The following is a 26,227-nucleotide window of genomic DNA, read 5'->3' as shown; positions in this document are numbered from 1 at the left end:
CCAGGAAGGGAGTGGGGTGAGGGTGGGGACAAGAGACTTCAAGAGTTGGCTAAGTCAAGCATCCTGACCATAATTCATGATTTCAATTCATATTCAGTAACTTGAGAAAAAAAAAAAAAAACCCACAGCTTGAGTTGGTGAAAGGACTCAATTGCAGAGAAGCACTGTGGTCAAAGAGATTTTATTATGGCGTTTTACAGCCTAAAGTTAATATCTATTATATCTATTCCTATATTAAGTAGTGAAATGTGGTACTTCTGGTTTCTGCTTCTGATGCTGAATATGCTGGAATTAGGAGGAATTATTTTCCTAGGTTCTTTTAAGAATAAGTAACAATGTGTCTTTTTCCTTGGTAGGAATGGCCTTTTAAACTGAAGATTGTTAGTTGGAAAAACAAGGATGACTGCTATATAGCTGTATGAAATAGGTTTATGATGTAAATGAAACAAACCACCAGGATGTGTATACTAAAATTGCATGAAAAATAAATGAAATGATCGAAGAACTCCCCAGCATATAAAAACACAAGAGTAGGCTGAGCATGGTGGCTCATGCTTGTAATCTCAGCACTCTGGGAGGCCGAGGTGGGAGGGTGGCTTGAGGAGAGGAGTTCAAGACCAGCCTGGCCAACAAAGTGAGACCCTGTCTCTACAAAAATTGTAAAAAAAAAATTACAAGAGTAAATTTCAGTTTAGTGTATGACCAAATTGTTGCAAATACTAAACAGGACATGATTTAACCTATTAAACTTGTATTCTAAATTTACTATTTACGCTACTAAGGAAAAGCAAAGATAATTTTTATCAACTGCCCTGTTGGCAATGTACTTTATATATTTTATTTGTTTTTGTGTTTTGTTTTTTGTTTTTGTTTTTGTTTTTGTTTTTTGAGACGGCGTCTCGCTCTGTCGCCGGGGCTGGAGTGCAGTGGCCGGATCTCAGCTCACTGCAAGCTCCGCCTCCCGGGTTTGCGCCATTCTCCTGCCTCAGCCTCCCGAGTAGCTGGGACTACAGGCGCCCGCCACCTCGCCCGGCTAGTTTTTTGTATTTTTTAGTAGAGACTGGGTTTCACCGTGTTAGCCAGGATGGTCTCGATCTCCTGACCTCGTGATCCGCCCGTCTCGGCCTCCCAAAGTGCTGGGATTACAGGCTTGAGCCACCGCGCCCGGCCTGTTTTTGTTTTTTTGAGACGAGTCTTGCCCTGTCACCCAGGTTGGAATGCAATGGCGCGATCTCGGCTCACAGCAACCTCCGCCTCCCATGTTCAAGTGATTCTCCTGCCTCTGCCTCCTGAGTAGCTGGGATTACAGGCATGCACCACTACGCCTGGTTAATTTTTACTATCTTTAGTAGAGATGAGGTTTCACCATATTGGCCAGGCTAGTCTCAAACTCCTGATCCACCCGCCTTGGCCTCCCAAAGTGCTGGGATTACATGTTCTATATCATTGAATCCTCACAATACTCAAGTAGAGTAGGTAGGAATTATGACTGATAAGGTGACTGGGGCTTGAAATGGTTAAGTCATTTGCCCAAGATCTCATTATCAGTGAATGGCAGGGTTTGGGTCAGCTTATAGTGACTCCCTACTGTCAAGGCTGATTTCATTCATCATCAGTAACTCATGCTGCATGACACTGGGAATCAGTTGCTCTCACCTCTAGTCTCCAGGATAATTTTAACAGACTCTCAGACCTCATCACACTGCACAACTTTTTTTTTCTTTCTTTCTGAGATGGAGTCTCATTCTGTCGCCCAGGCTGGAGTGCAGTGCAATCTCGGCTCACTGCAACCTCTGCCATCTGGGTTCAAGCGATTCTCCTGCCTCAGCCTCCTAAGTAGCTGGGATTATAGGGACCCGCCACCAAGCCTGGCTAATTTTCGTATTTTTAGTAGAGACGGGGTTTCACCATGTTGTGACCTGAGGTGATCTGCCTGTCTTGGCTTCCCAAAGTGCTGGGATTACAGGCGTGAGCCACTGCCCCTGGCTGGCACAATTTTTTTTTCGTGTTCACCTTTACTGCCAGATTGTGAAAACAGTAGTTGCTGCATCTTAGTAGAGTGCCTGGCACGCAATAGGCATTTGTATTCACTGAATTATTCCTGTGTTGATATTGTTGTTCTCAGAAAAATGTATTTTTAATTGGGTGGGAGCCTCTTCCCTCATCAGTGACAAAAAGTTATCAGAAGACTGTACTTTTGTACTCTAGCCTGGGTGACAGAGTGAGACTCTGTCTCAAAAAAAAAAAAAAATTGTTCTTTGAACTTAAAAATAAATGTTTAATTACTTTACACTTTGGTCAAAGTATGACTGTTTTTGAAATTCTAATGAATCCCATAAGACTACAGTAGGTCTTTGTTAAATAAGCCAATGAGGTATGAATAGATGTGTCAACATACTATGTAGGTACTGATGAGGTAATTTTGATAAAATTACCGATCACATTTTTACTAATACACACAGTACCTCCTGGACATGACAACAAAATATATGACAAAAAATAAAAACTAGTCTCTCTGATTTCCACTAAATATATACATGTGATTTCAAATATAGTCAGCTTCTTTTAGTTACAGTTATGTCTGGCAGATAGAATATAATTCAAATTTGTCATATTTAGTAAAGCTTTATTCATAATTGGAAAAGAAAAAAATCTGAGAAAAACAACATAAAAAATTGAAAACAATTACACTACGTTTCTGAAAAAATTTTTCATTCTCCATGTATTTTTACAAATTTACACAAGATTGGAGTCTAGAGACACTGGAATACATTTTATTACTATGGCTTTGTGTCTCAAAGACAATGCATTCTCTTTTAAGACAAGAAACAATGAACATTTTCCCATCTCTACAAATATACATCAATATTAGCATTTTAAATAGGAGCTCAGCTTTCCATTGTATGAATAACGGATGCAACCAGTTCCCTACTATGGATATTTAGATTATTTCCTTTTATTTTTCTGCAATATTTATTCTCATATGTCTACCTCTGTGCAGTTTCCTATTGACTTTACTAGGCAAAACTTCAAAAAATCAAATGTCCAAGTTCTCTAAAAATGCATGAGTCTCTACTTTCAACACCCTCAACAACAATCCCTATGATTATTCTTCTTAGTTCTGACGAAGTCAGTAGGAAAAAAAAGCCTCTTGTTTGGATAATTTTTCTTCTATTTATTGTTCATTTGTACTAACACTTTAGTAAGTTGACTATTTAAGTCCTTGGGCTAGCCATTGCTTTTCTTCTCATTAATTTTAAAATCCTCATTATATATTGAGGATATTAATCATTGGTCTATCTTATAGGTTACAAGTATTTTTTCCCAGTCTGTCATTTGTCTATTGGTCTTACGTTATTCTTGGTCATACAAAGTCTTCTGGTCTTTCATATTCACATCTTTTCTCTTTTCCTTCATGATTTTTGCCTATGATATGTGTTATGCTTCACAAATCCTTTTCCACCCCCAAATTATATAGAACTCACCCATATTTTCTTCTAGTTTTATTTTTGTTATTATTTATTTGATTTATTTTGGAGACAGGATCTCGCTTTGTGTCCAGGCTGGAGTGTGGTGCAGGATCATAGCTCATGGCAGCCTCAAATGACTGGGCTCAGGTAATCCTCCTGCATCAGCCTCCCAAGCAACTGGGATCATAGATGCGCACCACTAGCTTTTTACAATTTGACTTTCAAACCTGAGTTTTACTCTTTATCAGCTATGTGACACTGGGAAGGTTCCCAGTTTATCGATAAAATAAGACTAATAGTTGCTACCTAAGTGGCTACTGGGATGGTTTAATAAACCAATATAGATAAAGCACTTACCACAGTATGTGGCCAGTAAAAATCTAGAATATATTTTAGTTATTATTATCTCTTAAGTCTTTAATCAATTATAATTCATTTTACTGCAAATAAAACGTAATTATCTAGTTATTTTTCCTTCAGATGGCTCCTTCATTTTTGCAACAATTTTGTGGCATAATCCAATTTCAAAGATAAAAGAAAAAAGGTCAGGTGTGGTGGCTCATGCCTGTAATCCCAACTCTTTGGGAGGCTGAGGTGGGAGGACCTCTTGAGGACAGGAGCTCAAGACCAGTCTGAGCAAAACAGAGAGACTCCCATTTCTACAAAAAATAAAAAACTAGCCAGGCATGGATGGGCTGGGCGCGGTGGCTCACGTCTGTAATCCCAGCACTTTGGGAGGCCGAGGTGGGCGGATCACGAGGTCAGGAGATTGAGACCATCCTGGCTAACACGGTGAAACCCCGTCTCTACTAAAAATATAAAAAATTAGCCAGGCATGGTGGCAGGTGCCTGTAGTCCCAGCTACTCGGGAGGCTGAGGCAGGAGAATGGCGTGAACCCAGGAGGTGGAGGCTGCAGTGAGCCACTGCACTCCAGCCTGGGCGAAAGCAAGACCCAGTCTCAAAAAAAAAATAAAAAAATAAAAAATTAGCCAGGCATGGTGGTGGAGGATTGTTTGAGCCTCAGAGGTTGAGGCTAGAGTGAGCCATGATCGTGCCACTGCACTCCAGCCTGAACGACAGAGTAAGACCCTATCTCTTAAGACATTAAAAAGAAAAGATACTTGTTCTTAGAAAGATTTCTGAAAGGAACCAATCATTGGTATTTTTCTAGCTCCCACAGAGGTCCCATTTAAAACATATTACTGACCAGATATAATGGTGGTGACTCTCACCTGCAAGGGTGGGGGGAACAGAAAGGGTGGAGTGTGTGTTCATGTGTGCACGGACATGATGAGAAGAAGGAACAGTATCATTATTTGGGCCAGGGTATGCTAACCCATATTGTCTATGATAAGAAAAATTCTTCCTTTTTTTTTTTTTAACATTGGGAGAGAAGGGTACAGGGGGAAAAATATATAATAAACTGTATCAGCAAAGCTGTAAGTGGGACAGGTTCTGGAGTTCCCCTTATTCTGCCCTTCTGGTGCCTTTTCAGCTGTGTGAACCCCTGGCTGGAGTTATACTTTTTTTTTTTTTTTTTTGAGACGGAGTCTCGCTCTGTCGCCCGGGCTGGAGTGCAGTGGCTGGATCTCAGCTCACTGCAAGCTCCGCCTCCCGGGTTTACGCCATTCTCCTGCCTCAGCCTCCCCAGTAGCTGGGACTACAGGCGCCCGCCACCTCGCCCGGCTAGTTTTTTGTATTTTTTTAGTAGAGATGGGGTTTCACAGTGTTAGCCAGGATGGTCTCGATCTCCTGACCTCGTGATCCGCCCGTCTCGGCCTCCCAAAGTGCTGGGATTACAGGCTTGAGCCACCGCACCCGGCCTTGGAGTTATACTTAACCAATTCTTTGGTTCGGTGACCTTCAGGGCACCACTGGTATAGTAAAAACAACTACAAAAAAGGCCAAACTGTCAACCAAAGCCTAAAAGGCACCATGACTCTTGATATAGTCTCTGTCCTCTCTAGCAATCAGCTCTTGGTGAAAAACAGATGACGGCTACACTTCACTCTGCAATACAAAATATGAAATATTGTATGAAGAACCCTCATACGGTCTCTTAAAGAGACCCTAATTTATCCAAAAGACTGAAGGGTTTTTGTTTTTTTTTTTGTTTTGTTTTGGTTTGGTTTGTTTTTGCTTTGTTCACTTCTATTTTTTAAACACAACGGTCCCTTTTCTCAACATAGGAAAAAATGACTTGCCAACTGCTTTTTGAACCTCAGTTCATAAAAAAAGGAACCATTTATGCTGAGTGGTGGGAATCAGGGAATTCAAACAGTGCATGGGTGGATCCCATAAAAGACGCAATATCTCCACCCTAAACGTTTTCCAACTACAGTTTACACTCAAATAGAATGAAGTGCTATTTGTCTAGGGGAAAGCACACCAGCTCATAAGGGAAGGTTCGTAAGTCCCGTGGGAAGCAGGAGGATCTATGAGTATTTGTTTCTATCACAGACAATCCGAGCAAAGCCGTAACATTGTCAAATCCAAGAGGCCTGTGACTTTTCAGCGGAACCAATGCCAAAAAGGCGGCGGCCACTCTGCAGATGTTAGCTCCACATGCCTGGTGCGGCAAATTCACAGGGCAAGCCTGACCTCACTTGTTAATAACCATGACCACAATGCCAATTTCCTCTGGGGTTTATGATTAGACCTTCTATAATCATGTGAACAAGTCTTAAAACACAGGCATGCCCAAAGTAACCCATAACACAATGTCAGAACAGCAAAGAGAGCTGCTACATGGAATTTCTGCAAGCAAAGTCACAGACCTGAGTCACCCAAACCTGAGTCACATACAATACGAATCTTTTTCTTTTTTGAAAGAGACAGGGTCTTGCTCTTCCACCAGGCTAGAGTGTAGTGGTATGATCATAGCTCACTACAGTCTCTAACTCCTCGAGATCCAAGGAATCCTCCTGTTTCAGCCTCCTGAGTAGCTGGGACTATAGACGTGTCCCACCATACATGGCTAATTTTTTATTCTTATTTTTTTAGTAGAGATAAGATCTTGCTATGTTGTCTGAGCTGATCTTGAGCTCCTAGCCTCAAGTGAGCCTCCCACCTTGGCCTCACAAAGTGCTGAAATTAGAGTCATTTGTACCCAGCCTGATACAGATCTTTGAAAAGCTAACACCCTTGGGTATCCACACTTGTGCATAATCTGTCCCTACTTAGAACAGCAGCAATAGGCTCAAAGCTACCATGTGTGTGTACTGGGAGATGGGTAACCAAGGAAATCTCTTTTTATGGCAATATCCTGATAGCAAAGCATGAAAGAAACCAGGGATGGAAGGAAAAATGCAGCTATCATTCCTATGCCCAACATCTGATGACTGAAGAGGCATAGGATAAAAGAGTCACAGTGGGCTGTGTTCTAGAAAGTGAGAGAATGAAATGGGAGGATATAAGCCCTGTCTTGTTTAAAATCTGCATTAAACAAGGCAGACACCTATGGCCCATGGCTGAATAAAACACTAAGCATGGTGATGCACAGATCAGACCTGGCATATGCACAGAGTATTTATTGTTTTTCTAAAGTGACTAAACAGAAAAGCATCCAAGATTTGAACACGATCAATAATTTCACCAGTTTAAACTGAATCCCCAGTTTTCTTTCTTTTCCCTATCTCTTCTCTTTGGAATCAAAGTAGGGAGAGAAAAAATAAAAATAAAGGCTGGGCTCACGATTTATGACTTGGAATTCCTGGGCCTACTCATTTGTGACGGTGTTTTTCCACTTCTAAACAGGGCTGACAGGCACAGCGATTTTGATGAGTCTGGACTTGGCAGGTGGCCCAGCTCCAAATCAGAGCACCTGGACAGCACAAGACCAGACAGGTTCTTCTCACATACCTGAAGGGGTGAAGAATGCCCAGCTTGGATGAGTTTTAAATAAATCCCCTTCTCAAAAATCTTTGGTGTATGGAAGTGCAGCCTTCAAAAATTCTCATATGTAGTTACTTCAAACCTGGTTTAAGTTAAATAACCAAAAACTACAGAGGTCAGATAAAGAAACTGAAGCTGTAAGGCTTGACTTGGTATTGCTAGATTTAAGTTTTAATCAACTACAGAAATGTTTGCCATTGAGGTGCCTGGTAAGAGGATCCCAAGAAACCAGGCCATGAGGGTAAAGGTAGACCACAGACATTTTCCTTGGTAGCATCCAAGAGCTATCAGTGTTACAGTCCTTGGAAGTCTGGCTTGCAGCTTGGCATGGGTGACTCACCCAGATGGATGTTTCCACCACAGCAACAGCACTGGGGCTGGCCATGAGCATGGTCTTTTTTTGTTGCTGGACAAAGTGGGTGATTCACCAAGGAGGAGGTCATGCAACCACTGCCCTCGGCACTGGTCCCGAGAATGAAGAAAGAATATAAAGCCACTCACCTGTGAAGAATGTCTTACAGAGAATGTGTGTTGGAGTCATACAGGAGGGTGGTTCCCACAAAACAATTGCTAACAAAGTAAACCTTCATTTCTATCTGATTTGATGGTGTTTTACACCCGCTCTCTCTGATAAAGAAGCAGACCCAACTCAACATCTCTTCTGGATTGTGGGCTGCACAATATTTATAGTATTTGAGGGGAGGTTAAAACAAAGCCCAAACCAAATATAAGGATCCTAGAGAACTTCTGACAGGAGTGAGGGTACGCTTAGTAGTATTCCTGGCTAGGTTCTAAGCCAGAGCACTTCAATATGACTTCCTTAGGAGTCACTGAATGACTCTTCAGGATGAGAGAGGAGAGGAGCACCACAGGCTGGAGTAGAATCCATAAAATTTTCACCAGCATACATGTCATTAACTAACGTCCACATTTACCAATGCTTTCAGTGCTCTCACAGGGAGCAGGGTCTTGCTAAACCTCAGTTTTGTTATCTGTAAAATGGGGGCAGTAATAGTTTCTATCTGATTGGGTGCTTTGACAATTTTATCACCTAGTGCATGTAGAGGGATCGGCACAGTGCTTGCGATTCAATGCTCAGGGTTGTACTGTCTATTGCTATTGTTATTCACCCCTCTAAACACAAGTTAAAGGATCTTTCTGGGTGCCAACAAGTACCCTAAGGAATAAATGTGGACAAAGAAAGGCAGGTATTGAAGAAATGGGGATTTGATAGGATAAAAAATAGGCGAGTAAAGGGGAGAACAAAAAAGCAGCATATATATTATATATATATATTTATTTATTTACACATATATATACACTTTAAAAAAATTAACAAGATTAGCAAAGCTCATTTATTTTTTAACATCCTTTACAAGAAAAATTTTTCTTAACTGATCTTCTTGTCCAGTTATCTGGATTAAGCAACATTCTCTCTTCCATCTATGAAATGCCCCCTGCATGCTAAATCACTCCAGCTGGGAGGCAACTCTCTGGACTCTCACCAGCTGAGTTATGCTTGTACAAAGGGTCAGTTGTATTTGCTCCTAAACTGTTCTATGTCAGTTGTACTTCTCTGTAATTACATAATTTAATTAACAAATGCAAAAAAGAGGGTTGCTGATTCTAAGAAAACTCTAAATGCAATGCTTAGGAACAACTTGATAAAGGTGAGTCACCAAAAGAAATGACAAATCAAGTATGAGGTGAGATAATTTATAAAAGACCACAAAAGAAAAACAAAAATCTACGAGGATTTGGCATTTAGATTTTTTCATAAATGTCTTTTAAAATGGCATGTATCATTTATAATGAATCCCTACCTTAACAAACTATTCAAGTAGGAACTACTAGTGCTGCTCATAACTATAGGGAAAACTTTTTTTTTTTCTGAGACGTAATTTTGCTCTGTCGCCCAGGCTGTAGTGCAGTGGCGCGATCTTGGCTCACTGCAAACTCCACTTCCCAGGTTCATGCCATTCTCCTGCCTCAGCCTCCCGAGTAGCTGGGACTACAGGCGCCCGCTACCACGCCCGGTTAATTTTTTCTATTTTTAGTAGAGACGGGGTTTCACCGTGTTAGCCAGGATGGTCCCAATCTCCTGACCTCGTGATCCGCCCACCTCGGCCTCCCAAAGTGCTGGGATTACAGGTATGAGCCACCGCCCCCGGCCAACTATAGGGAAAACTTTTATGGTTTAAACCCAATAGCTAACAATTATTGAGTGCTTCCTCCATGCAAGGCACTTACTGAGTGCTTCATATACATAATCTCATTTCAACCCACAAGATTTATAATAAGGAGGTGCTGTTATTATTGCCTACAGCCACATAGTTGGGAAGTGGCAGAGGCAGAATTTGAGCCCAAGAAGTGTGACTCCAGACCTTGTGCTTTTAACTACTAGAAAAAAGCCTTCATTCAAACAGACCAACTGAATAGTAAAATAACGAACCAATACAATATGCTAGAATAAATTAATATTGTAGAACTCTGCTAAGAAATTGGTTCTATTTTGGCTACTGTTGGCTTTTAGAATGTAAATTTTGCTGCACAAATGTTGTGTCTCATTACGATTCTGCTTTGGTTAAGCAATATGAAGCAGAAATCATTTCTGGCTCTAAGCACAGAAAATCCCCCATCATGGGAACAGAATCAAACATGGCTGCTGTTCCCACAGCATCAGTCCACAGATTGGAGGTGCTCTTCTCTCCCCTCACAGTATAAAGCAATGCTAGCAGAATAAGAGGCAGATGTACGACCTTTCTCCTGAGTTGCACAGCATCAACAATGCTCGAAAACACATGGCTTCAGCACATTTGAGCAACATGCCATATGGCAAGAACTGTTATATAATTTCTGAGTCAACAGTTTAGAATCTCTCAGGCCAGGGAATGTTCACATCCACACTGACCCCAGATATGTCACTACCAGTCTGTTTTTTGTTTTTTTTTGGGGGGGGGGGTATGAAGATTTCTATAGATCTGGGAAGAAAATAAAAACCAAAGTTACTGGAAGTCACTGTTATCTAGTAACATGGCACATTTTAGAAATGTTAAAATATGCATTGATTCATTGTCAAGAATGCTTTAATTGCAATCAGCAGTGACTCAAACATTTACAAAGACTGCTTTCAAGTTTATCAGTATTGACTATAATATACTAACTTTATAATCTTAAATGTGGATCTGTGTATATCCGCATGTATATATGAAGTTTGGGAGAACACATGAGTTTATGCAGAAATGCCATGCTCCAGGTATCTAATTCTGCAGGTTATTTCTGTTTTCTTCATTAGCCCTTACACAGGGTTTTTGCTTCAAACTTAGAGTTAACTGCCAGACAAACATTATTACAACTACCTAGCCAAAAGGTAATAGGAGGAAGAGACAATATATTTCAAATGTAAAATAATTCCTGGTTGGGCGCAGTGGCTCACGCCTGTAATCCCAGCACTTTGGGAGGCTGATCACTTGGCGGGTAGATCACCTGAGGTCAGGGGTTCAAGGCCAGCTTGGCCAACATGGAGAAACCCTGTCTCTACCAAAAAATACAAAAATTAGCCAGATGTGGTGGCACATGCCTGTAATCCCAGCTACTCTGGAGGTTGAGGCAGGAGAATCACTTGAACCCAGGAGGCGGGACGTTGCAATGAGCCGAGATTGTGCCACTGCACTCCAGCCTGGGTGACACAGCGAGACTCCCTCTCAATAAATAAATAAATAAATAAATAAATAAAATGTAAAATACCTCAAAGCATGATTCAATGCAATGTGAATGGCTTAACAAATAAGCCTTTAATTTGCCTTTGAAAAGTCCACTGGAACAGCTGTGTGGCCAACATAAAATGGCTGATTCATGTTTTATCAGAGAGCTGGAGGGGATCTGAGATCATTCCAGGCTGTATCTCCTCCTTTCACAGATGAACAGAGACCCACAGAAATTATCCTGCCCAAGGTCTAGCAGTTTGTGGCAAAACCAGTTGTCACAAATCTCAGTACATTGCATTTTCTTTCCAATACTGACTCCTGTCACAATGAGACAATAATAAAGACGACGACAAATATTAAGGGAGTGCTTCCTACTCCCTAAGTAGCCAGGTACTTACTGGATTAAGCACTTTAAATGAATACATCATTTAGTTCTCAAATCAACCCTATGAGATCAGAACTATTAGTATCCTTATTTACCATATGAGGAAACAGAAGGATCGTGAGATTCAGTAACTCACCCGGCCTTACAGAGATAGAAGGTGTTACAGCCAGGATTTGAACCAAGTCTGACTTAAGAGCTCATATTCTTTTTTTTTTTTTTTTTTTGAGATGGAGTCTGGCTCTGTCGCCCAGGCTGGAGTGCAGTGGCTGGATCTCAGCTCACTGCAAGCTCCGTCTCCCGGGTTTACGCCATTCTCCTGCCTCAGACTCCCAAGTAGCTGGGACTACAGGCACCCGCCACCTCGCCTGGCTAGTTTTTTTTTTTTGTATTTTTTAGTAGAGACGGGGTTTCACTGGGTTAGCCAGGATGGTCTCGATCTCCTGACCTCGTGATCCGCCCGACTCGGCCTCCCAAAGTGCTGGGATTACAGGCTTAAGCCACCGCGCCCGGCCTAAGAGCTCATATTCTTCAACTGTTCCAACCAACCCACTGCAATGCCATTATACCTACTAGAGAATTACATGTTTCTAAATCAGAAAGTGGGAGCATGGAAGCTCTTCCTATAGCTTTATAAATAGCAAGACATGATTGAGAATTTACCATTTTGACACACCACACAGAACTTAAGAGCCCTTGCTTCTCTTTGCCTTCTCAATCCATGCACTTATCTTTCTCTCTCTCTCTCTCTGTCCTTGCTACTCCCCAGTTTTGAGAGCAGCTTTGAGAGTCCTGATTCAGTATCAATGATGCCATTATTTATCGAGCCTGACAAATAGGTCGGTTTCAGGAAATATGTGCTTCCCCTTCTCCACTTCCCCTGTTTTCCACCAGACAATGAATGCTTCTATCTTAATGTTTTTATTCACAATTAAGAAGGAATTGTTATTTTTTAATGAAGAGAAAATAAATTAGTATGGAAACCATCAACTAATCTACATGTAACGTATTTACTAGGCAGATTATTTACAATGGATATAAACTTGAGAGAATAGTAAGCATGAATTTTACCTTTTGCTAAGGAGGAGGAATGTCATAGTATTTGTATGATAATGGGAATATCTGAAGAATACGAAAATATCCTCCCAAACTTTGTAAGTAGACAGTGCTCTATGAGCTGGCAGAACCCAATTTCAGGGCTAACTGGAACATGGTACTCAATGTGATCATGCAAAATATCAATATGTTTAAAAATCATTTTGATCTTTTAAAATATATCTGAACTATTTGTAATGAAGAGCTACAGAAATCTTGAGTTTCACAACTAAATTTTATCATCTGTATGTAATAAAGTCATTTCTGGTTTGGGAAAAAAAAAAGTTTGTTGTATATCCAGGCACATGAGTGGTATATTGCAGAAGGCTATAGTGTTCTCTGTAGGCAGTAATAGAGGATGCGATTCCAGAAGATATGGAAAAGAAAGAGAAAAACAATCTTCCTTAAGCATTATTTTAACCACATCACTCCAATAGCCCCTACTTTTCACCATATTAGTCTAAAGTTCTTAGAATTTCCTATTATCTGGCCTCACTCAACATGTACAAACAGGTCTCCCATAGCATCCCCCATCCCCCACAAGATGCACCTTCTTATTTTTCTTTCTTTCTTTTTTAATCTTAACTTCGCAGCTGTTTCCCCTGCTCCCCCACCCACCCCCACCCCCCCGCCAAGATATACCTACTGCTCACACCAGCATTACCACCATGGTACTGCATCTTCCTTTATGGAAAGGTTAAATGAAAGTATCATTTACGGGAATCTTCCATTAATCACCACATAAAGTGACCTATTTAACCCTTATAGCAACCACATAGCATAGGTATTGCCATTTTTACTTTCTTCCATAGAAAACAAATTGTATCTCAGAGAAATTAAATAAATTGTCCAAGAGAACCAAGACAGAGGTCCTGAGATTCAAACCCAGGTCTCACATCAAAGTCCATGTGTTCTCCTTGATACATGTCGCTTCCTCTTGTCTGGATGTCTTCTAGGCTTTCCTTTGACTAAACTCTAAACAACTCATATGTTGACAAGTAATAATCATATGTATTTATGGTATGCAACATGATGTTCTGATACATGTATCCCTTGTGGAATGGCTGAATCAGGCTATTTAATATGTGTGTTTTCTCAAATATTTATCTCCTCTATGTTCCATCTCCTCTACGGTGCCTTCCCAGACAACTGGTGCCTTTCCAGATTTTATCTCTTTGAAATCTGGTGTCTCTTTTCTCTCTCTTTAAAATCTGGTGCCTTTCCAGATTTTCTCTCTCCTTGGATTTTATGTAACACTTAAAATCTATAAAATTTAGAGTTTAAATATTATCTCAAAATATTATTTGGTATGCACTTCTTTTGCTTTCTAACTCATTTTTGGATTTCTCAAGGGCTTCCTGGGCTGCACACACATAGTAGTGGGGGGGGGGTCACGAATACTTAAAAAATTATTGTGAGACTTTCTGGATTCCTGAGTTACATGAGAGGAACCAACACTAGACACTGAGCTGAGGTACCGAATGAGTGGTGAGAGGAGTCCCAGAAGAGACGGTGGAGAAGGTAGAATGGGGCTATATGATAAAGGACCTCAAATGTAGTAGAAGGGGTACAGATTTTTTTCTAGCCTGTGATGACGAGTCCTGGAAAGTATCTGAGAAGTACATGAGAAGACCTCCAGTTCAGGAAGATATATATGGCTGCATCTTGAATAATATAAACTGAACACGGTTAATGACGGGTTTGTAAAACCATAGCTTTTATCCCCATTTGTCTCTGCATCTGTAGGAAATGTTTTACTTTTGTTGTTGATTTAAATCTAAAAGTACACGCCCGGCAGAAAAATACAGAGTGCTAACAAGTCAAGACTGTTCCAGACTCTGCAAAACTTACCACATAAAGTACCAAAGGACTGACAAAAAGACAAATTAATTACAACCAACATTATGAACTACTTATTCACTTTAATAAAATATATTGCTCAAGTTGCAGGAATGGTATTTGGAAAGGCTAATTTACCCAGTGTGAGCAACTGAAGGAATTTTCCTAGTTCAAAATTGTGAACTCTTGAAAAAATTATGTCATCAAATAATTTCTCAAGTTTGCTTTTTATGGCAAGGAAAAACCTATCAACAAACAAAACATTAATTCTCTTTAAATCAGTCACGTGCTTTTACCTCCAAATCTTTTAAGGCCAATACCCTCCCTTCATTTTTTTGTTTTTAACTAAACGAGAATGTCATTCAGCTGATGCTCTTATAAGTAGAAATAAGGAGAAAACCGTCATTAGGATGAAATATTTAGTGCACGAGATCTATTGTACAACATGGTGACTATAGTTAATAACAACGTATTGTATTCCTGAAAATTGCTAACAGAGTAGACTTTAAGTGTTCTCACCACAAAAAAGGGTAAGTTCATGACGTAAAGCACGTGTTCATTAGCTCAATTTAGCCATTCCACAATATATACATATTTCAAAACATCACGCTGTATATGATAAATATATGCAACTTTCATTTGCCAGTTACAAAAGTAATTTTTTTTTTTTTTTTTTGGAGACAGAGTCTCACTCTGTCACCTAGGCTATGGTGAGACAGCACACTGCAACCTCTGCCTCCCGGGCTCAAGCCATTCTCCTGCCTCAGCCTCCCAAGTGGCTGGGATTACAGGCACCCTGCACCACACCTGGATAAGTTTTGTATGTTTAGTAGAGATGGGGTTTTGCTATGTTATTCAAGCTGGTCTTGAACTCCTGACCTCAAGTGATCTGCCCACCTTGGCCTCCCAAAGTGCTGGGATTACAGATGTGAGCCACCATGCCTGGCCGAAAAATAAATTTTTAAAAAGATGAAACATCTAAGAAAAAGGGGGCATAATCAGAAGCAAAAGAATCAACAACTTCCTCCACCAAACCAAATGCTTCCCTCTGGAACTAAAGCAATTGTGACTAACTCCTAGGAAAGCCTATGGTCATAAATAACAAAACAGCAGTCGTTTATGTTGGATGGAATGAGGATAAAATACCACAAGGAGGCTGGGTGCGGTGGCTCATGCCTGTAATCCCAGCACTTTGGGAGGCCGAGGCGGGTGGATCACCTGAGGTCAGGAGTTCGAGACCACCCTGGCCAACATGGTGAAACCCCGTTTCTACTAAAAATACAAAAATTAGCTGGGTGTGGAGGCATGTGCCTGTAATCCCAGCTATTTGGGAGGCTGAGGCAGGAGAATTGCTTGAACCCAGGAGGCAGAGGTTGCAGGGAGCCGGGATCGTGCCACTGACTCTAGCCCGGGCAACAAGAGCAAGACTCCATCTTTTTTGAAAAACAAACAAACAAACAAACCCACAAGGAGAGAACCCTAGCAAAATGTGGGGCTGAGAGGCAGCACTTCCCCGAGGAGCATGTAGTATTCATTCATAGGACCACTGATAGCTGAGGACGCTCAGGACCTGAGTAAGGTTTGGAAACCACATCACCTGTGCTCTCCTTATATAAACAGAGCAGGGGGCGAGGCGCAGTGACTCACACCTGTAATCCCAGCACTGTGGGAGGCCTAGGCGGGCAGATCACCTGAGGTCGGGAGATCGAGACCATCCTGGGTAATATGGTGAAACCATGTCTCTAATAAATATACAAAAAATTAGACGGACATGGTGGCACATGCCTGTAAACTCAGCTACTTGGGAATCTGAGGCAGGAGAACTGCTTGAACCCAGGAGGCGGAGGTTTCAGTGCACCAAGATTGTGCCATTGCACTCCAGCCTGGGCAACAAGAGTGAAACTCCAGCTCAAAACAAAAACAAAAACAAACACACACACACACACACACACAAAAACAGAGCAGGTGATGCCCTAAAAGTTAGTGATAAGGAAAGGCATGGCAAATGAAACCTTTTTTTACATGACCCTCACAACAGCTACCATTTATGGCTTGAGGTGGTTCCCCCATTATCTCAAATCTTTAGAAAATCTTTGAAGACACCAATACCCCCCATTACAAGTGAATAATTTGAAGCTTAATAAAAATCTGTTCAAGGATTTTGCAAGTAAGTGGCAGACACAGATTGTGAAACTAAAGCTTATTGACTTCAAAACCCATGTGCTATAATTGGAAAGCACAGGTGTGAATTACATACAAAAAGTAAAACTTCAGAGGAATTAAAGACAATCAACTCAATGCAAGAAGAGGCCAGAAGCCCAACTGTCAGGTGTGGAGGGAGAAAACTTACCAGCATATTTTGTAGTGTTAGATTCATCCATGGACCAAAAGCAATAATCAAAGGCAAATACCTGAATGAAAGAACAAAATATTAAGCTTAAAGATTAATTAACTTCTTATGAGTAAATCAGACTGAAAAAAAAAAAATTACTGGTGAAGATGAGAAGGATGGCCACTATTGCCTGATTGAAAAAAATCACTACAGGTTTGGTGCTTTCGTTAACCATAAAATTTCATATTTTCCTCCTTTTTGGGGGACAGGGTCACCCAGGCTGGAGTGCAGCTGCAACTATCACAGCTCACTGCAGCCTCAAACTCCTGGGCTCAAGGGATCCTCCTGCCTCAGCCTCCTGAGTAGCTAGGACGACTGGTGCACGCCACCATACCGAGCAATTAAAAAAAAAATTGTTGCAGACAGGAGGTCTTGCCCTATTGCTCAGGCTGGTCTCAAACTCCTGGCCTGAACTGATCCTCTCTCTTCTGCCTCCCAAAATGTACTGGGATTACAGGTGTGAGCCATCGCGCCTGGCCCTATGATACTTCTTTTAGACTAAATATATGGTTAGCTTTCTGTATTAGAATAAGTTGTATATAAAAATTACTATTTATCTAGAATTCAAATAACCAGACACTTTAACCAGATATTTTTTTCCACAATACATCTGATGAGAAAAAACAAAAAGCAAAAACAACGTCTTCTCTCGCAGATCCATGGTTTCAGCATCCACTGACCCTTCCAGGTCCATCTCCCTCAGCTTCTCAAGTAATACTCAACTTTCATATAAAGCAGTTCCTTCTCCTAGCCTTCCATGCATACTGGAGCTCAAAACTCTCCATATTCCCATCCTGCACTCCTTTCCCCTTCTGTCTCAGCATGCAATCTCCAGCAAAGCATGGTTTGTTTGTTTTTTTTTGGTGTGTGTGTGGGGAGGTTCTTACTGTATTTTTAATATGCATTGCCTAGAAAAGTAAAGATGTGAAACAATTTTACATGTTTAGTATTTGGTATGTCTTTTATATGTAAAAGTATCTCTTCATATTTTTTAAATTTTTAATTTTTTTTGAGTTGGAGTCTCGCTTTGTCGCCCAGGTTGGAGTGCAGTGGTGCAATCTTGGCTCACTGCAACCTCCGTCTCCCGGGCTCAAGTAATTCTCCTGCTTCAGCCTCCTGGATAGCTGGGACTACAGGTGCTTGCCACCATGCCTGGCTAATTTCATGTTTTTTCTTTTTTTCTTTTTCCATAAGTTATTGGGGTACAGGTGGTATTTGGTTACATGAATTAGTTCTTTAGTGGTGATTTGTGAGACTTTGGTGCACCCATCACCTAAGCAGTATACACTGTACCATATTTGTAGTCTTTTATCCCTCACCCCTCTCCCACTCTTCCCCTCAAATCTCCAAAGTCCACTGTATCATTCTTATGCCTTTCCATCCTCATAGCTTAGCTCCCACTTATCAGTGAGAACATACGATGTTTGATTTTTCCATTCCTGAGTTACTTCACTTAGAACAATAGTCTCCAGTCTCATCCAGGTCGCTGCAAATGCTGTTAATTCATTCCTTTTTATGGCTAAGTAGTATTCCATCACACACACACACACCCCCCACACACACCACAGTTCCTTTATCGACTTGTTGACTGATGGCCATTTGGGTTGGTTGCACGATTTTACAATTGTGAATTGTGCCACTATAAACATGCATGTGCAAGTATCTTTTTCATATAAGATACTTATTTTCCTCTGGGTAGATACCCAAGAGTGGGATTGCTGGATCAAATGGTAGTTCTCCTTTTAGTTCTTTAAGGAATCTCTACACTGTTTTCCATAGTGGTTGTACTAGTTTACATTTCCACCGGCAATGTAAAAGTGTTCCCTGTTCACCGCATCCACACCAACATCTACTGGTATTAAATCATCAATTCACTCTTACGTGAATTAACTTTCTGTATAGCTACTGAATGTCTCCTATATACCAGGAATGGCTGGTGCTTCTTGGTGCTTCCTCTGTAAGGACTCCCATTGAACTGCTGTTTTTTCTTTTCTTTTTTTTTTTTTTTGAGACAGAGTCTCACTCTATTGTCCAGGCTGCAGTGCAGCGGCACAATCTCAGCTCACTGCAACCTCCGCCTCCTGGGTTCAAGTGATTCTCCTGCCTCAGCCTCCCAAGTAGCTGGAACTACAGGCATGCGCCACTATGCCCAGCTACTTTTTGTATTTTTAGTAGAGACAGGGTCTTCCATGTTGGCCAGGGTGGTCTCAAACTCCTGATTTCAAATGATCTGCCTGCCTCAGTCTCCCAAAGTGCTGAGATGACAGGCGCGAGCCACCGTGCCCGGCCCTAACTGCTGTTTTTCATGCCCATTACCATCACTTGTGTTCCAGCTGTTATTATCAAATGTGTAGAGCAATGTTCCCCAAAGTGTGTTCTAAGGAACCAGAGGTTCATGAGCTAATCCATGAAAAAAGATCAAATCATGTTGGAAGCGGTGCATGTTTTATCCTATTTGAGATTCTCAATGCTAATTCTCAAGGCTCTGAAAAGTCTTTCAGAGACTTTTCAGAAAAGAAGTCTGGTAAAGAAGTCTATTTGATTGTTTAACGTTTTATTTCCCCAATTCATTTTGGTGAGGAGACTCTTTTTGGAGTAACATCTATTAACATGCCTTGAAACTACTATTTCTCAGCACATCCCTTAGCAAACGCAGCCCAGGTGACTCAGTAGCTGCCTTCCTGGGCTCCCTGCTATTGCCTTTTATCTCTTGCAGTGCAAATAGTAAATTACAAACCTCCCATGGGCCGGATCCTTTAATGCTTAATCACTTCCAAGAGATCTTAAGCACTGAGCATACAGAACCCACGGTCTCTGGCCTGGCATTTGAGACTAGCCACAAAAGGCCCTCCCAGCCTATTAACCCCAGCTTCCTCTTGCTCCAGTGGAACCTGTCTTTACCTCAGAATTACTAACTATAATTTCATCTCTGTCCTTGTTCTCTCCTTCTTTTCCACCCTTCAAAATACATCATACCCTTTAAGGCCCAGTTCGATACATTTTTTCCTCCCAGAAGCATTCTTGTTTAAATCCAAAGGAATTATCTTTTTTTCTCTGAAACCTTACAACACTGTTTAGTTCTTTTTTATGGCTCCTATCTCAATTATTTTATTTTTCATTTATCATGTATATGATCTCTGTGTGTGAGAGACAGCATTCATTCATTCATTCATTCATTCACTCATTCAGAGACAGGGTCTCCCTCTGTTGCCCAGACTGGAGTGCACTGGCACTATCATGGCTCACTGTAGCCTCAATCAGCTCGATTGATCCTACCACCTCAGCCTCCTGAGTAGCTGGGACTACAGGCACATGCCACCACGCCCAACTAATTTTTGTGTTTTTTGTAGAGATGGGGCTTCGCCATGTTGCCCTGGCTGGTATCAAACTCCTGGGTTCAGGCAATCCTCCCACCTTGGCTTCCCAAAGTGCTGGGATTACAGGCATGAGCCACTGTGCCCGGCCTGTATATATGTTTTATGTCCACTTATAGACTAAGTTCCCTGAAAGCAGCATCCATATTGAATTCAGCTTTGAAGCCTGCAATGTTTATAGTAGTCACTTTATAATGACTTACTGAATGATTAATGGCATTAAGATCTTGCAGGGAAGCAGGCACTTTTTTATATTATAAAAGACTAATAAGTTGTACGCAATGCTCTCTCTTGCCAAAAAAAAAAAAAAAGACTAGGTTATGTTCTGAATAGTTTTGGCACTATATATACTTTATTTTAATGCTTTTAAAATTGATTTAGGTACTCAACTTACATCATCAACCCCAGATCCAAATTCAATTTTGTTAAACATTCACTCTGGTTTTATAACAACCAAGTTTCAAATGAACAGTTATGAAACAATAGTTTCAGCCAAGAGAATGTGGAATATTTACTGCATTCAAGGGCTCTTCCAATGACTCTAGAGACCAACCACACAGGCGTAATCCAGTTAATCTTCCTGCCTCTGGGCAGGACTGAACTTCAACACTTCTAAGAAATGAAGATCTATCTTGTTTTTAAACATTTCCAGAAAAGGAGATTCCACAAACTCCCTTTAATGGCATCTTATAATACTTAACTTTTATTCCCAGGACATTTTGCTTTTCTTTTGACCTAAGTCAACTCTCCTTACTTTAAACAGCCAATAGAGGCTATTTTCCTTTCCTTTTTTTTTTTTTTTTTTTTTTTTTAAGTATATTTACTGCTCTCCTTCTTATATCCCAGGCACTGTGCCCAAGCTTGATCCATGGTGAATTTCAGTGACATGTATCACCCTAAATATTAAGAAAAAAAAAATCCGCTCACCAAGAACCTCATTCTGTGCTGCTTTCAATAACTTCTGGTTTCTGTACTAAAAAAATTTGCAGTCAGTATTTATTGAGCATGACCTACAAACCAGGCCTAGCAGTAGTCATCTAATTCATTAATTCACTTATCCATTCACAAATATTTATTGAGTACCTATTGTGTGCTAAGCGCTAGAATTATAGCAGTGAATAAACATGCAAAGACTCGTGGAGCTCATGAGTATCCTATTACTTGCATTATCTGTAGTAATACTTACATTATTCATGTCCCTTATGAAGCTCCCAGTGGGGTGAAGGGAGAGAAGCAATATGCAAGCAAACAATAAACACATATGGCGCCAGGAGGTAATCAGTGACACAAAAATGTAACAGCATGGGGGTACTGGAGAAAACTGGAGCAGGTCCTATGAAAGCTTGTGGAAAAGTACAGATAGCCAGAGGGAACAGCAGGTGCAAAGGCACTGGGGCAGAGAGCACCTGTGTGTTCAAGGGCTGTGTTTTGAACACAGTTATTGTTATATATAGTGGAATCATCATTTTTTCACTTCTTCAGTTATTGCTACATGTAGTGGAATAATAATTTATTTTCTTTTTTTTTTTTCTTTATAGAGACAGGGTCATGTTGTGTTGCCCAGGCTGGTCTTAACTTCTGGGCTCAAGCGATCCTCCTGTCTTGGCTTCCCACAGGCATGAGCCACTGCACCCAGGTCAAACTTAATTTAACGATTTGCTATTCTTCAAATAAGGTCAGCAAGCTAGAGATTGACATTCATAGTAATACTACTTAAAATAAAATGAGAGCTACCCCAAATTTTGAGGGTCTACCTGTCAGTAAGAATTATTCCAAAGTCTGTGAAAATTTCTAACAAAGTTAATCATTTAAAGTTGTTTTTGCTAATAAAAGGGCACATGACAAAATTTTCATTTTAAGCATTTGCCCCCTAGAATTCAGACAAATATTAAAACCCTGCAGATGAAAAAAGAGTCCTGATGATACTGATAGATACAACTGTTGCCAAATAGCAGCGCCCTTTGAACTACATTATGCCTTGAATTTCAAAATCTTTGATCACAGGCATTTTAGAATGATGATACCTCAAACCAGTCATGGAGTATACGTTGTTATTTTACTAAACATTTACTAGGAAGAAAGCCGAAGTCCAGAAATCTACATGATTTCCCTAAAACTCAAAGCAAGTGAATAGAAAAATTCTTGTTATTTTTTTTTTTCTCAGCTGGAAGTGATCTCCCCATCCCCTTTCCCTCCTATAAAATTTTACAGCAGTTTGTAGCTCCCAAGACACTGATTCACATACAGTCCTGTTTTATGCCTTGGTTCTTCTGTGTGGATCTTACTTCCAAATCTAAATGGTGAGCTCCATGACAGCAGGGACTATGTTCCATGCACCCCATAGTGCCTGTTTCAGCATCTCATACAGGGCAGCAACTGTATGTAATATTTTTTCAATTAATAAACATATTACCAGAAGGAGTTGGAACACAGACAAGAGCATGGAGTGGATGTAAGAACTATTATGAATAAGCAGAGGTTCAAGCTGGAGGATATATTTTTAGATGTTTCATTACTTTCACATGCATGGTTTGGGGGAACTTGGTTCCTGCAATGGTCAAATAAGGATTCGGTCACTAGATGAGCGCTGGGGTCCCCTTCAGCATCACTATTCCATGGTACAGGTGGATAAACAAGCAAGGGTATATCATGCACAATTTGTAGTCTGCACAGAAATTAGAACATTTATTTGTTTGACTGTCACTAGAAAAATTATGGCCGTCACTAACACAGTTTTAAAGATGTTTAAAATAATTCCTTTGTCATGTCCTTGACATTTCCCTTGCAATCTCTTGTTAGTTCCATGAACTATTTACAAACTATTACCCTTCTTTTCATGCCAAAATGTAATTATAATTGAATAACACAACGTTTGTTACAAAACGAGACATGCTTTTCTTAGGACTTTACAGTAGTTTTGATTTTCCCATACAAACTACATTGACATTTCAAAAGGGAGAAAACCAATTTCTCAAGACTTATTTCTTGGAAATTGACGACTTTGTTTTTTTCTAATTTTTAAAAAACTTTATTTTAGAGAGAGGGTCTTGTTCTGTCACCCAGGCTGGAATGCAGTGGCATGGTCATAGCTCACTGCAGCCTCAACCTTCCAGCTCAAGCAATCCTCCCAAAAGTAGCTGGGACTACGGGTGCATGCCACCATGCCCAGCTAATTGTTATTTTTTTTTTTTGTAGGGATGGGGGCTCGCTGTGTTGCCCCAAGCTAGTCTCGAATTCCCCTGGCCTCAAGTGATCTTCCTGCTTTGGCTTCCCAAAGTGTTGGGATTACAGTTATGAACCACCATGGCTGGCCAGAAACTGATGACTCTGAAGAAAAATAAAGTCTTATTTTTTGCAAACCCACCATATTATACTAGAAAAATGTTATTTAAGACTTCTAGGCTGGGCGCGGTGGCTCACGCCTGTAATCCCAGCACTTTGGGAGGCCGAGACGGGCGATCACGAGGTCAGGAGATCAAGACCATCCTGGCTAACACGGTGAAACCCGTCTCTATTAAAATACAAAAAAATTAGCTGGGCTTGGTGGCGGGCGCCTGTAGTCCCAGCTACTCGGGAGGCTGGGGCAGGAGAATGGTGTGAACCCGGGAGGCGGAGCTTGCAGTGAGCCGAGATCGCGCCACTGCACTCCAGCCCGGGCGACAGAGTGAGACTCCGTCTCAAAAAAAAAAAAAATAAAAATAAATAAATAAATAAATTAAAAAAAAAAAAAAAAAAAGGACTTCTAATCGGGCCAGGCTCGATGGCTCATACCTGTAATCCCAGCACTTTGGGAGGCCAAGGTGGGCGGATCACCTGAGGTTAGGAGTTAAAGACCAGTCTGACCAACATGGTGAAACCCCATCTCTACTAAAGATACAAAAAATTAGCCAGGCGTGGTGGCACGCACCTGTAATCCCAGCTACTCAGGAGGCTGAGGCAGGAGAATAGTTTGAACCCAGGAGGCAGAGGTTGCAGTGAGCCAAGATTGCACCATTGCACTCCAGCCTAGGCGACAGGGCAGGACTCTGTCTCAAAAAAAAAAAAAAAAAAAAAGGCTCTGTTGTCCAGGCCAGAGTTCAGTGGGGCTTGGGGCAATCATATTCCTGGGATCAAGCAGCCTCCCAAGTAGCTAGGACTACTAGGACTACGGGCACGAGCCACCATACTTGTCTAATTTTGCTGTTGCTGTTGCAAAGATGGGGTCTTGCAATGTTGCCCAAGTTAGTATCGAACTCCTGACCCCAAGCAATTCTCCCACCTCGACCTCCCTAAGTGCTGAGCCACTGTGCCTGGCCCAGCAGACTTCTTAATGCATACAGCTGAGTAAAACAACAAAATTCAAACCAAGTATAAATTTTACATTTTATTAATAAGAACCAACATTGTGAAAACATTTTTTTTGTAAAGGCATTCATACCTTTTCAACTAAAAAAAGAGCCAAAAGCACAGAGGTTTTCTAGTTGTTTTTGAAATCTGAAAGCTATTGCCTTCACTGTTTTCAACATTTGACTCCACCTTCTCAAAATCCCACTCCTTCTTCTTAGTTTGCAACTTATAAAACTCATACCAGCATTTAATTCCCTGCAGCTTGCGATACATCTGCTCCACCTTTATCAGGCTCTTAAAAATGTTAGCTTTGCATTTTTGTCAACCACTGAATATCTAATAAAGTTACTAAAGCTGTTTTTAATAAGGCAAATGTGTTGAATGATATATATAATCTGAGGTAATGAAGTTCCATGACTTACGAATAGGATGTAGCACAGTTAAACTCCACTCTTATCTAAAAGTCATCTCTGATGGCATTTCAGCAAAATTCAATTTACAGTTAAAAAAAAAAAAAAAAAAAAGGCCGGGCACAGTGGCTCACAAGGTCAGGAGATCGAAACAAAAATTAGCTGGGCGTGGCAGCACATGCCTGTAATCCCAGCTACTCGGGAAGCTGAGGCAGAAGAATCGCTTGAACTCGGGAGGAGAAGGTTGCAGTGAGTTGAGATCGCGCCACTTCACTCCAGCCCAGAAACAGAGCTAGACTGCGTCTCAAAAAAAAAAAAAAAAAGCAGCAGCAATGGCCAGGCGCAGTGGCTCACGGTTGTAATCCTAGCACTTTGGGAGGTGGAGGCAGGCGGATTACTTGAGGTCAGGAGTTTGAGACCAGCCTGGCCAACATGGTGAAACCTTGTTTCTACTAAAAATACAAAAATTAGCCTGGCATGGTGGCATGCACCTGTAATCCCAGCTACTAGGGAGGCTGAGGCATGAGAACTGCTTGAACCTGGGAGACGGAGGTTGCAGCGAGCCGAGATTGTGCCACTGCATTCCAGCCTGGGCAACAGAGCAAGACTCCGTCTCAAAAAAATAAAGAAGCAAGATCTTCTATGTTCCTTGGAGAACCAGAAGGCATTCGCGTTTTAAGATATGTAATCTGTAACCATTTTTCTGATCCATGAAAATGAGATGTGAAGGCGCTTTCAACTGCATTACCTCATTACCTCTGTATCCTTTCATTTGTGCTTTCGAGTTGTGTGCTTTCACTAATACGTTCTCCGACTGCAAAACGGTCAATTTAGAAAGCAATAAACTAACACCCACTTGTTACCTTTTTCACTTTTAGGGGCTGTAGGGAACTCAAGTATGTACTAGGCCTGTTTGTATCCTCTTGCTTACAATCTAGTTAAAAAGGTAAAACATAAAACAAGTATTCTTTTTCTAAGAAAAGTAATTTTTTCCCTAAAATCATTTTAATACCTCTCAGAAACCCTCCTCAGACACAAAGTGATTAATCTAATACTTACTATGTCAAGATAATTTAATTTTACATAAAGAAATATTTCTGGACATATACATCAGATTTTTGCAAGGTGAGCCAAAACCTACCTTTTGTTTCCTTTTAATGTCATCTCAAATGTCACTCCTTTATAATTTTTTTTTTTTTTTTTTTTTTTTTTTTTTTTTTTTTTTTAGATGGAGTCTTGCTCTGTCGCCCAGGCTGGAGTATAGTGGCATGGTATCAGCTCAGTGCAACCTCTGCCTCCCAGGTTTGAGCTATTCCCTTGCCTCAGCCTCCTGAGTA

General features: G+C 40.8%; 1 protein-coding gene across 7 annotated transcripts in view; it reads right to left on the bottom strand.

Moving 5' to 3' along the window:
• The window catches only part of KIF13A (kinesin family member 13A), a 234,687-nt gene that overhangs the window by 103,181 nt on the left and 105,279 nt on the right, over positions 1-26,227 (bottom strand). For all 7 annotated transcript variants that reach the window (XM_010352723.2, XM_010352715.2, XM_010352719.2 and 4 more), the window contains exon 4: positions 16,739-16,799. In XM_010352723.2, the coding sequence (XP_010351025.1) occupies positions 16,739-16,799 (61 nt within the window). The remainder of the gene's footprint in view (positions 1-16,738; positions 16,800-26,227) is intronic.

This window comes from Rhinopithecus roxellana, chromosome 4, assembly GCF_007565055.1.
Source record: "Rhinopithecus roxellana isolate Shanxi Qingling chromosome 4, ASM756505v1, whole genome shotgun sequence".
Lineage (NCBI taxonomy): Eukaryota > Metazoa > Chordata > Mammalia > Primates > Cercopithecidae > Rhinopithecus > Rhinopithecus roxellana.
The sequence above is the reverse complement of the archived record's forward strand: the minus strand, read 5'-3'. Positions and strand labels throughout refer to the sequence as shown.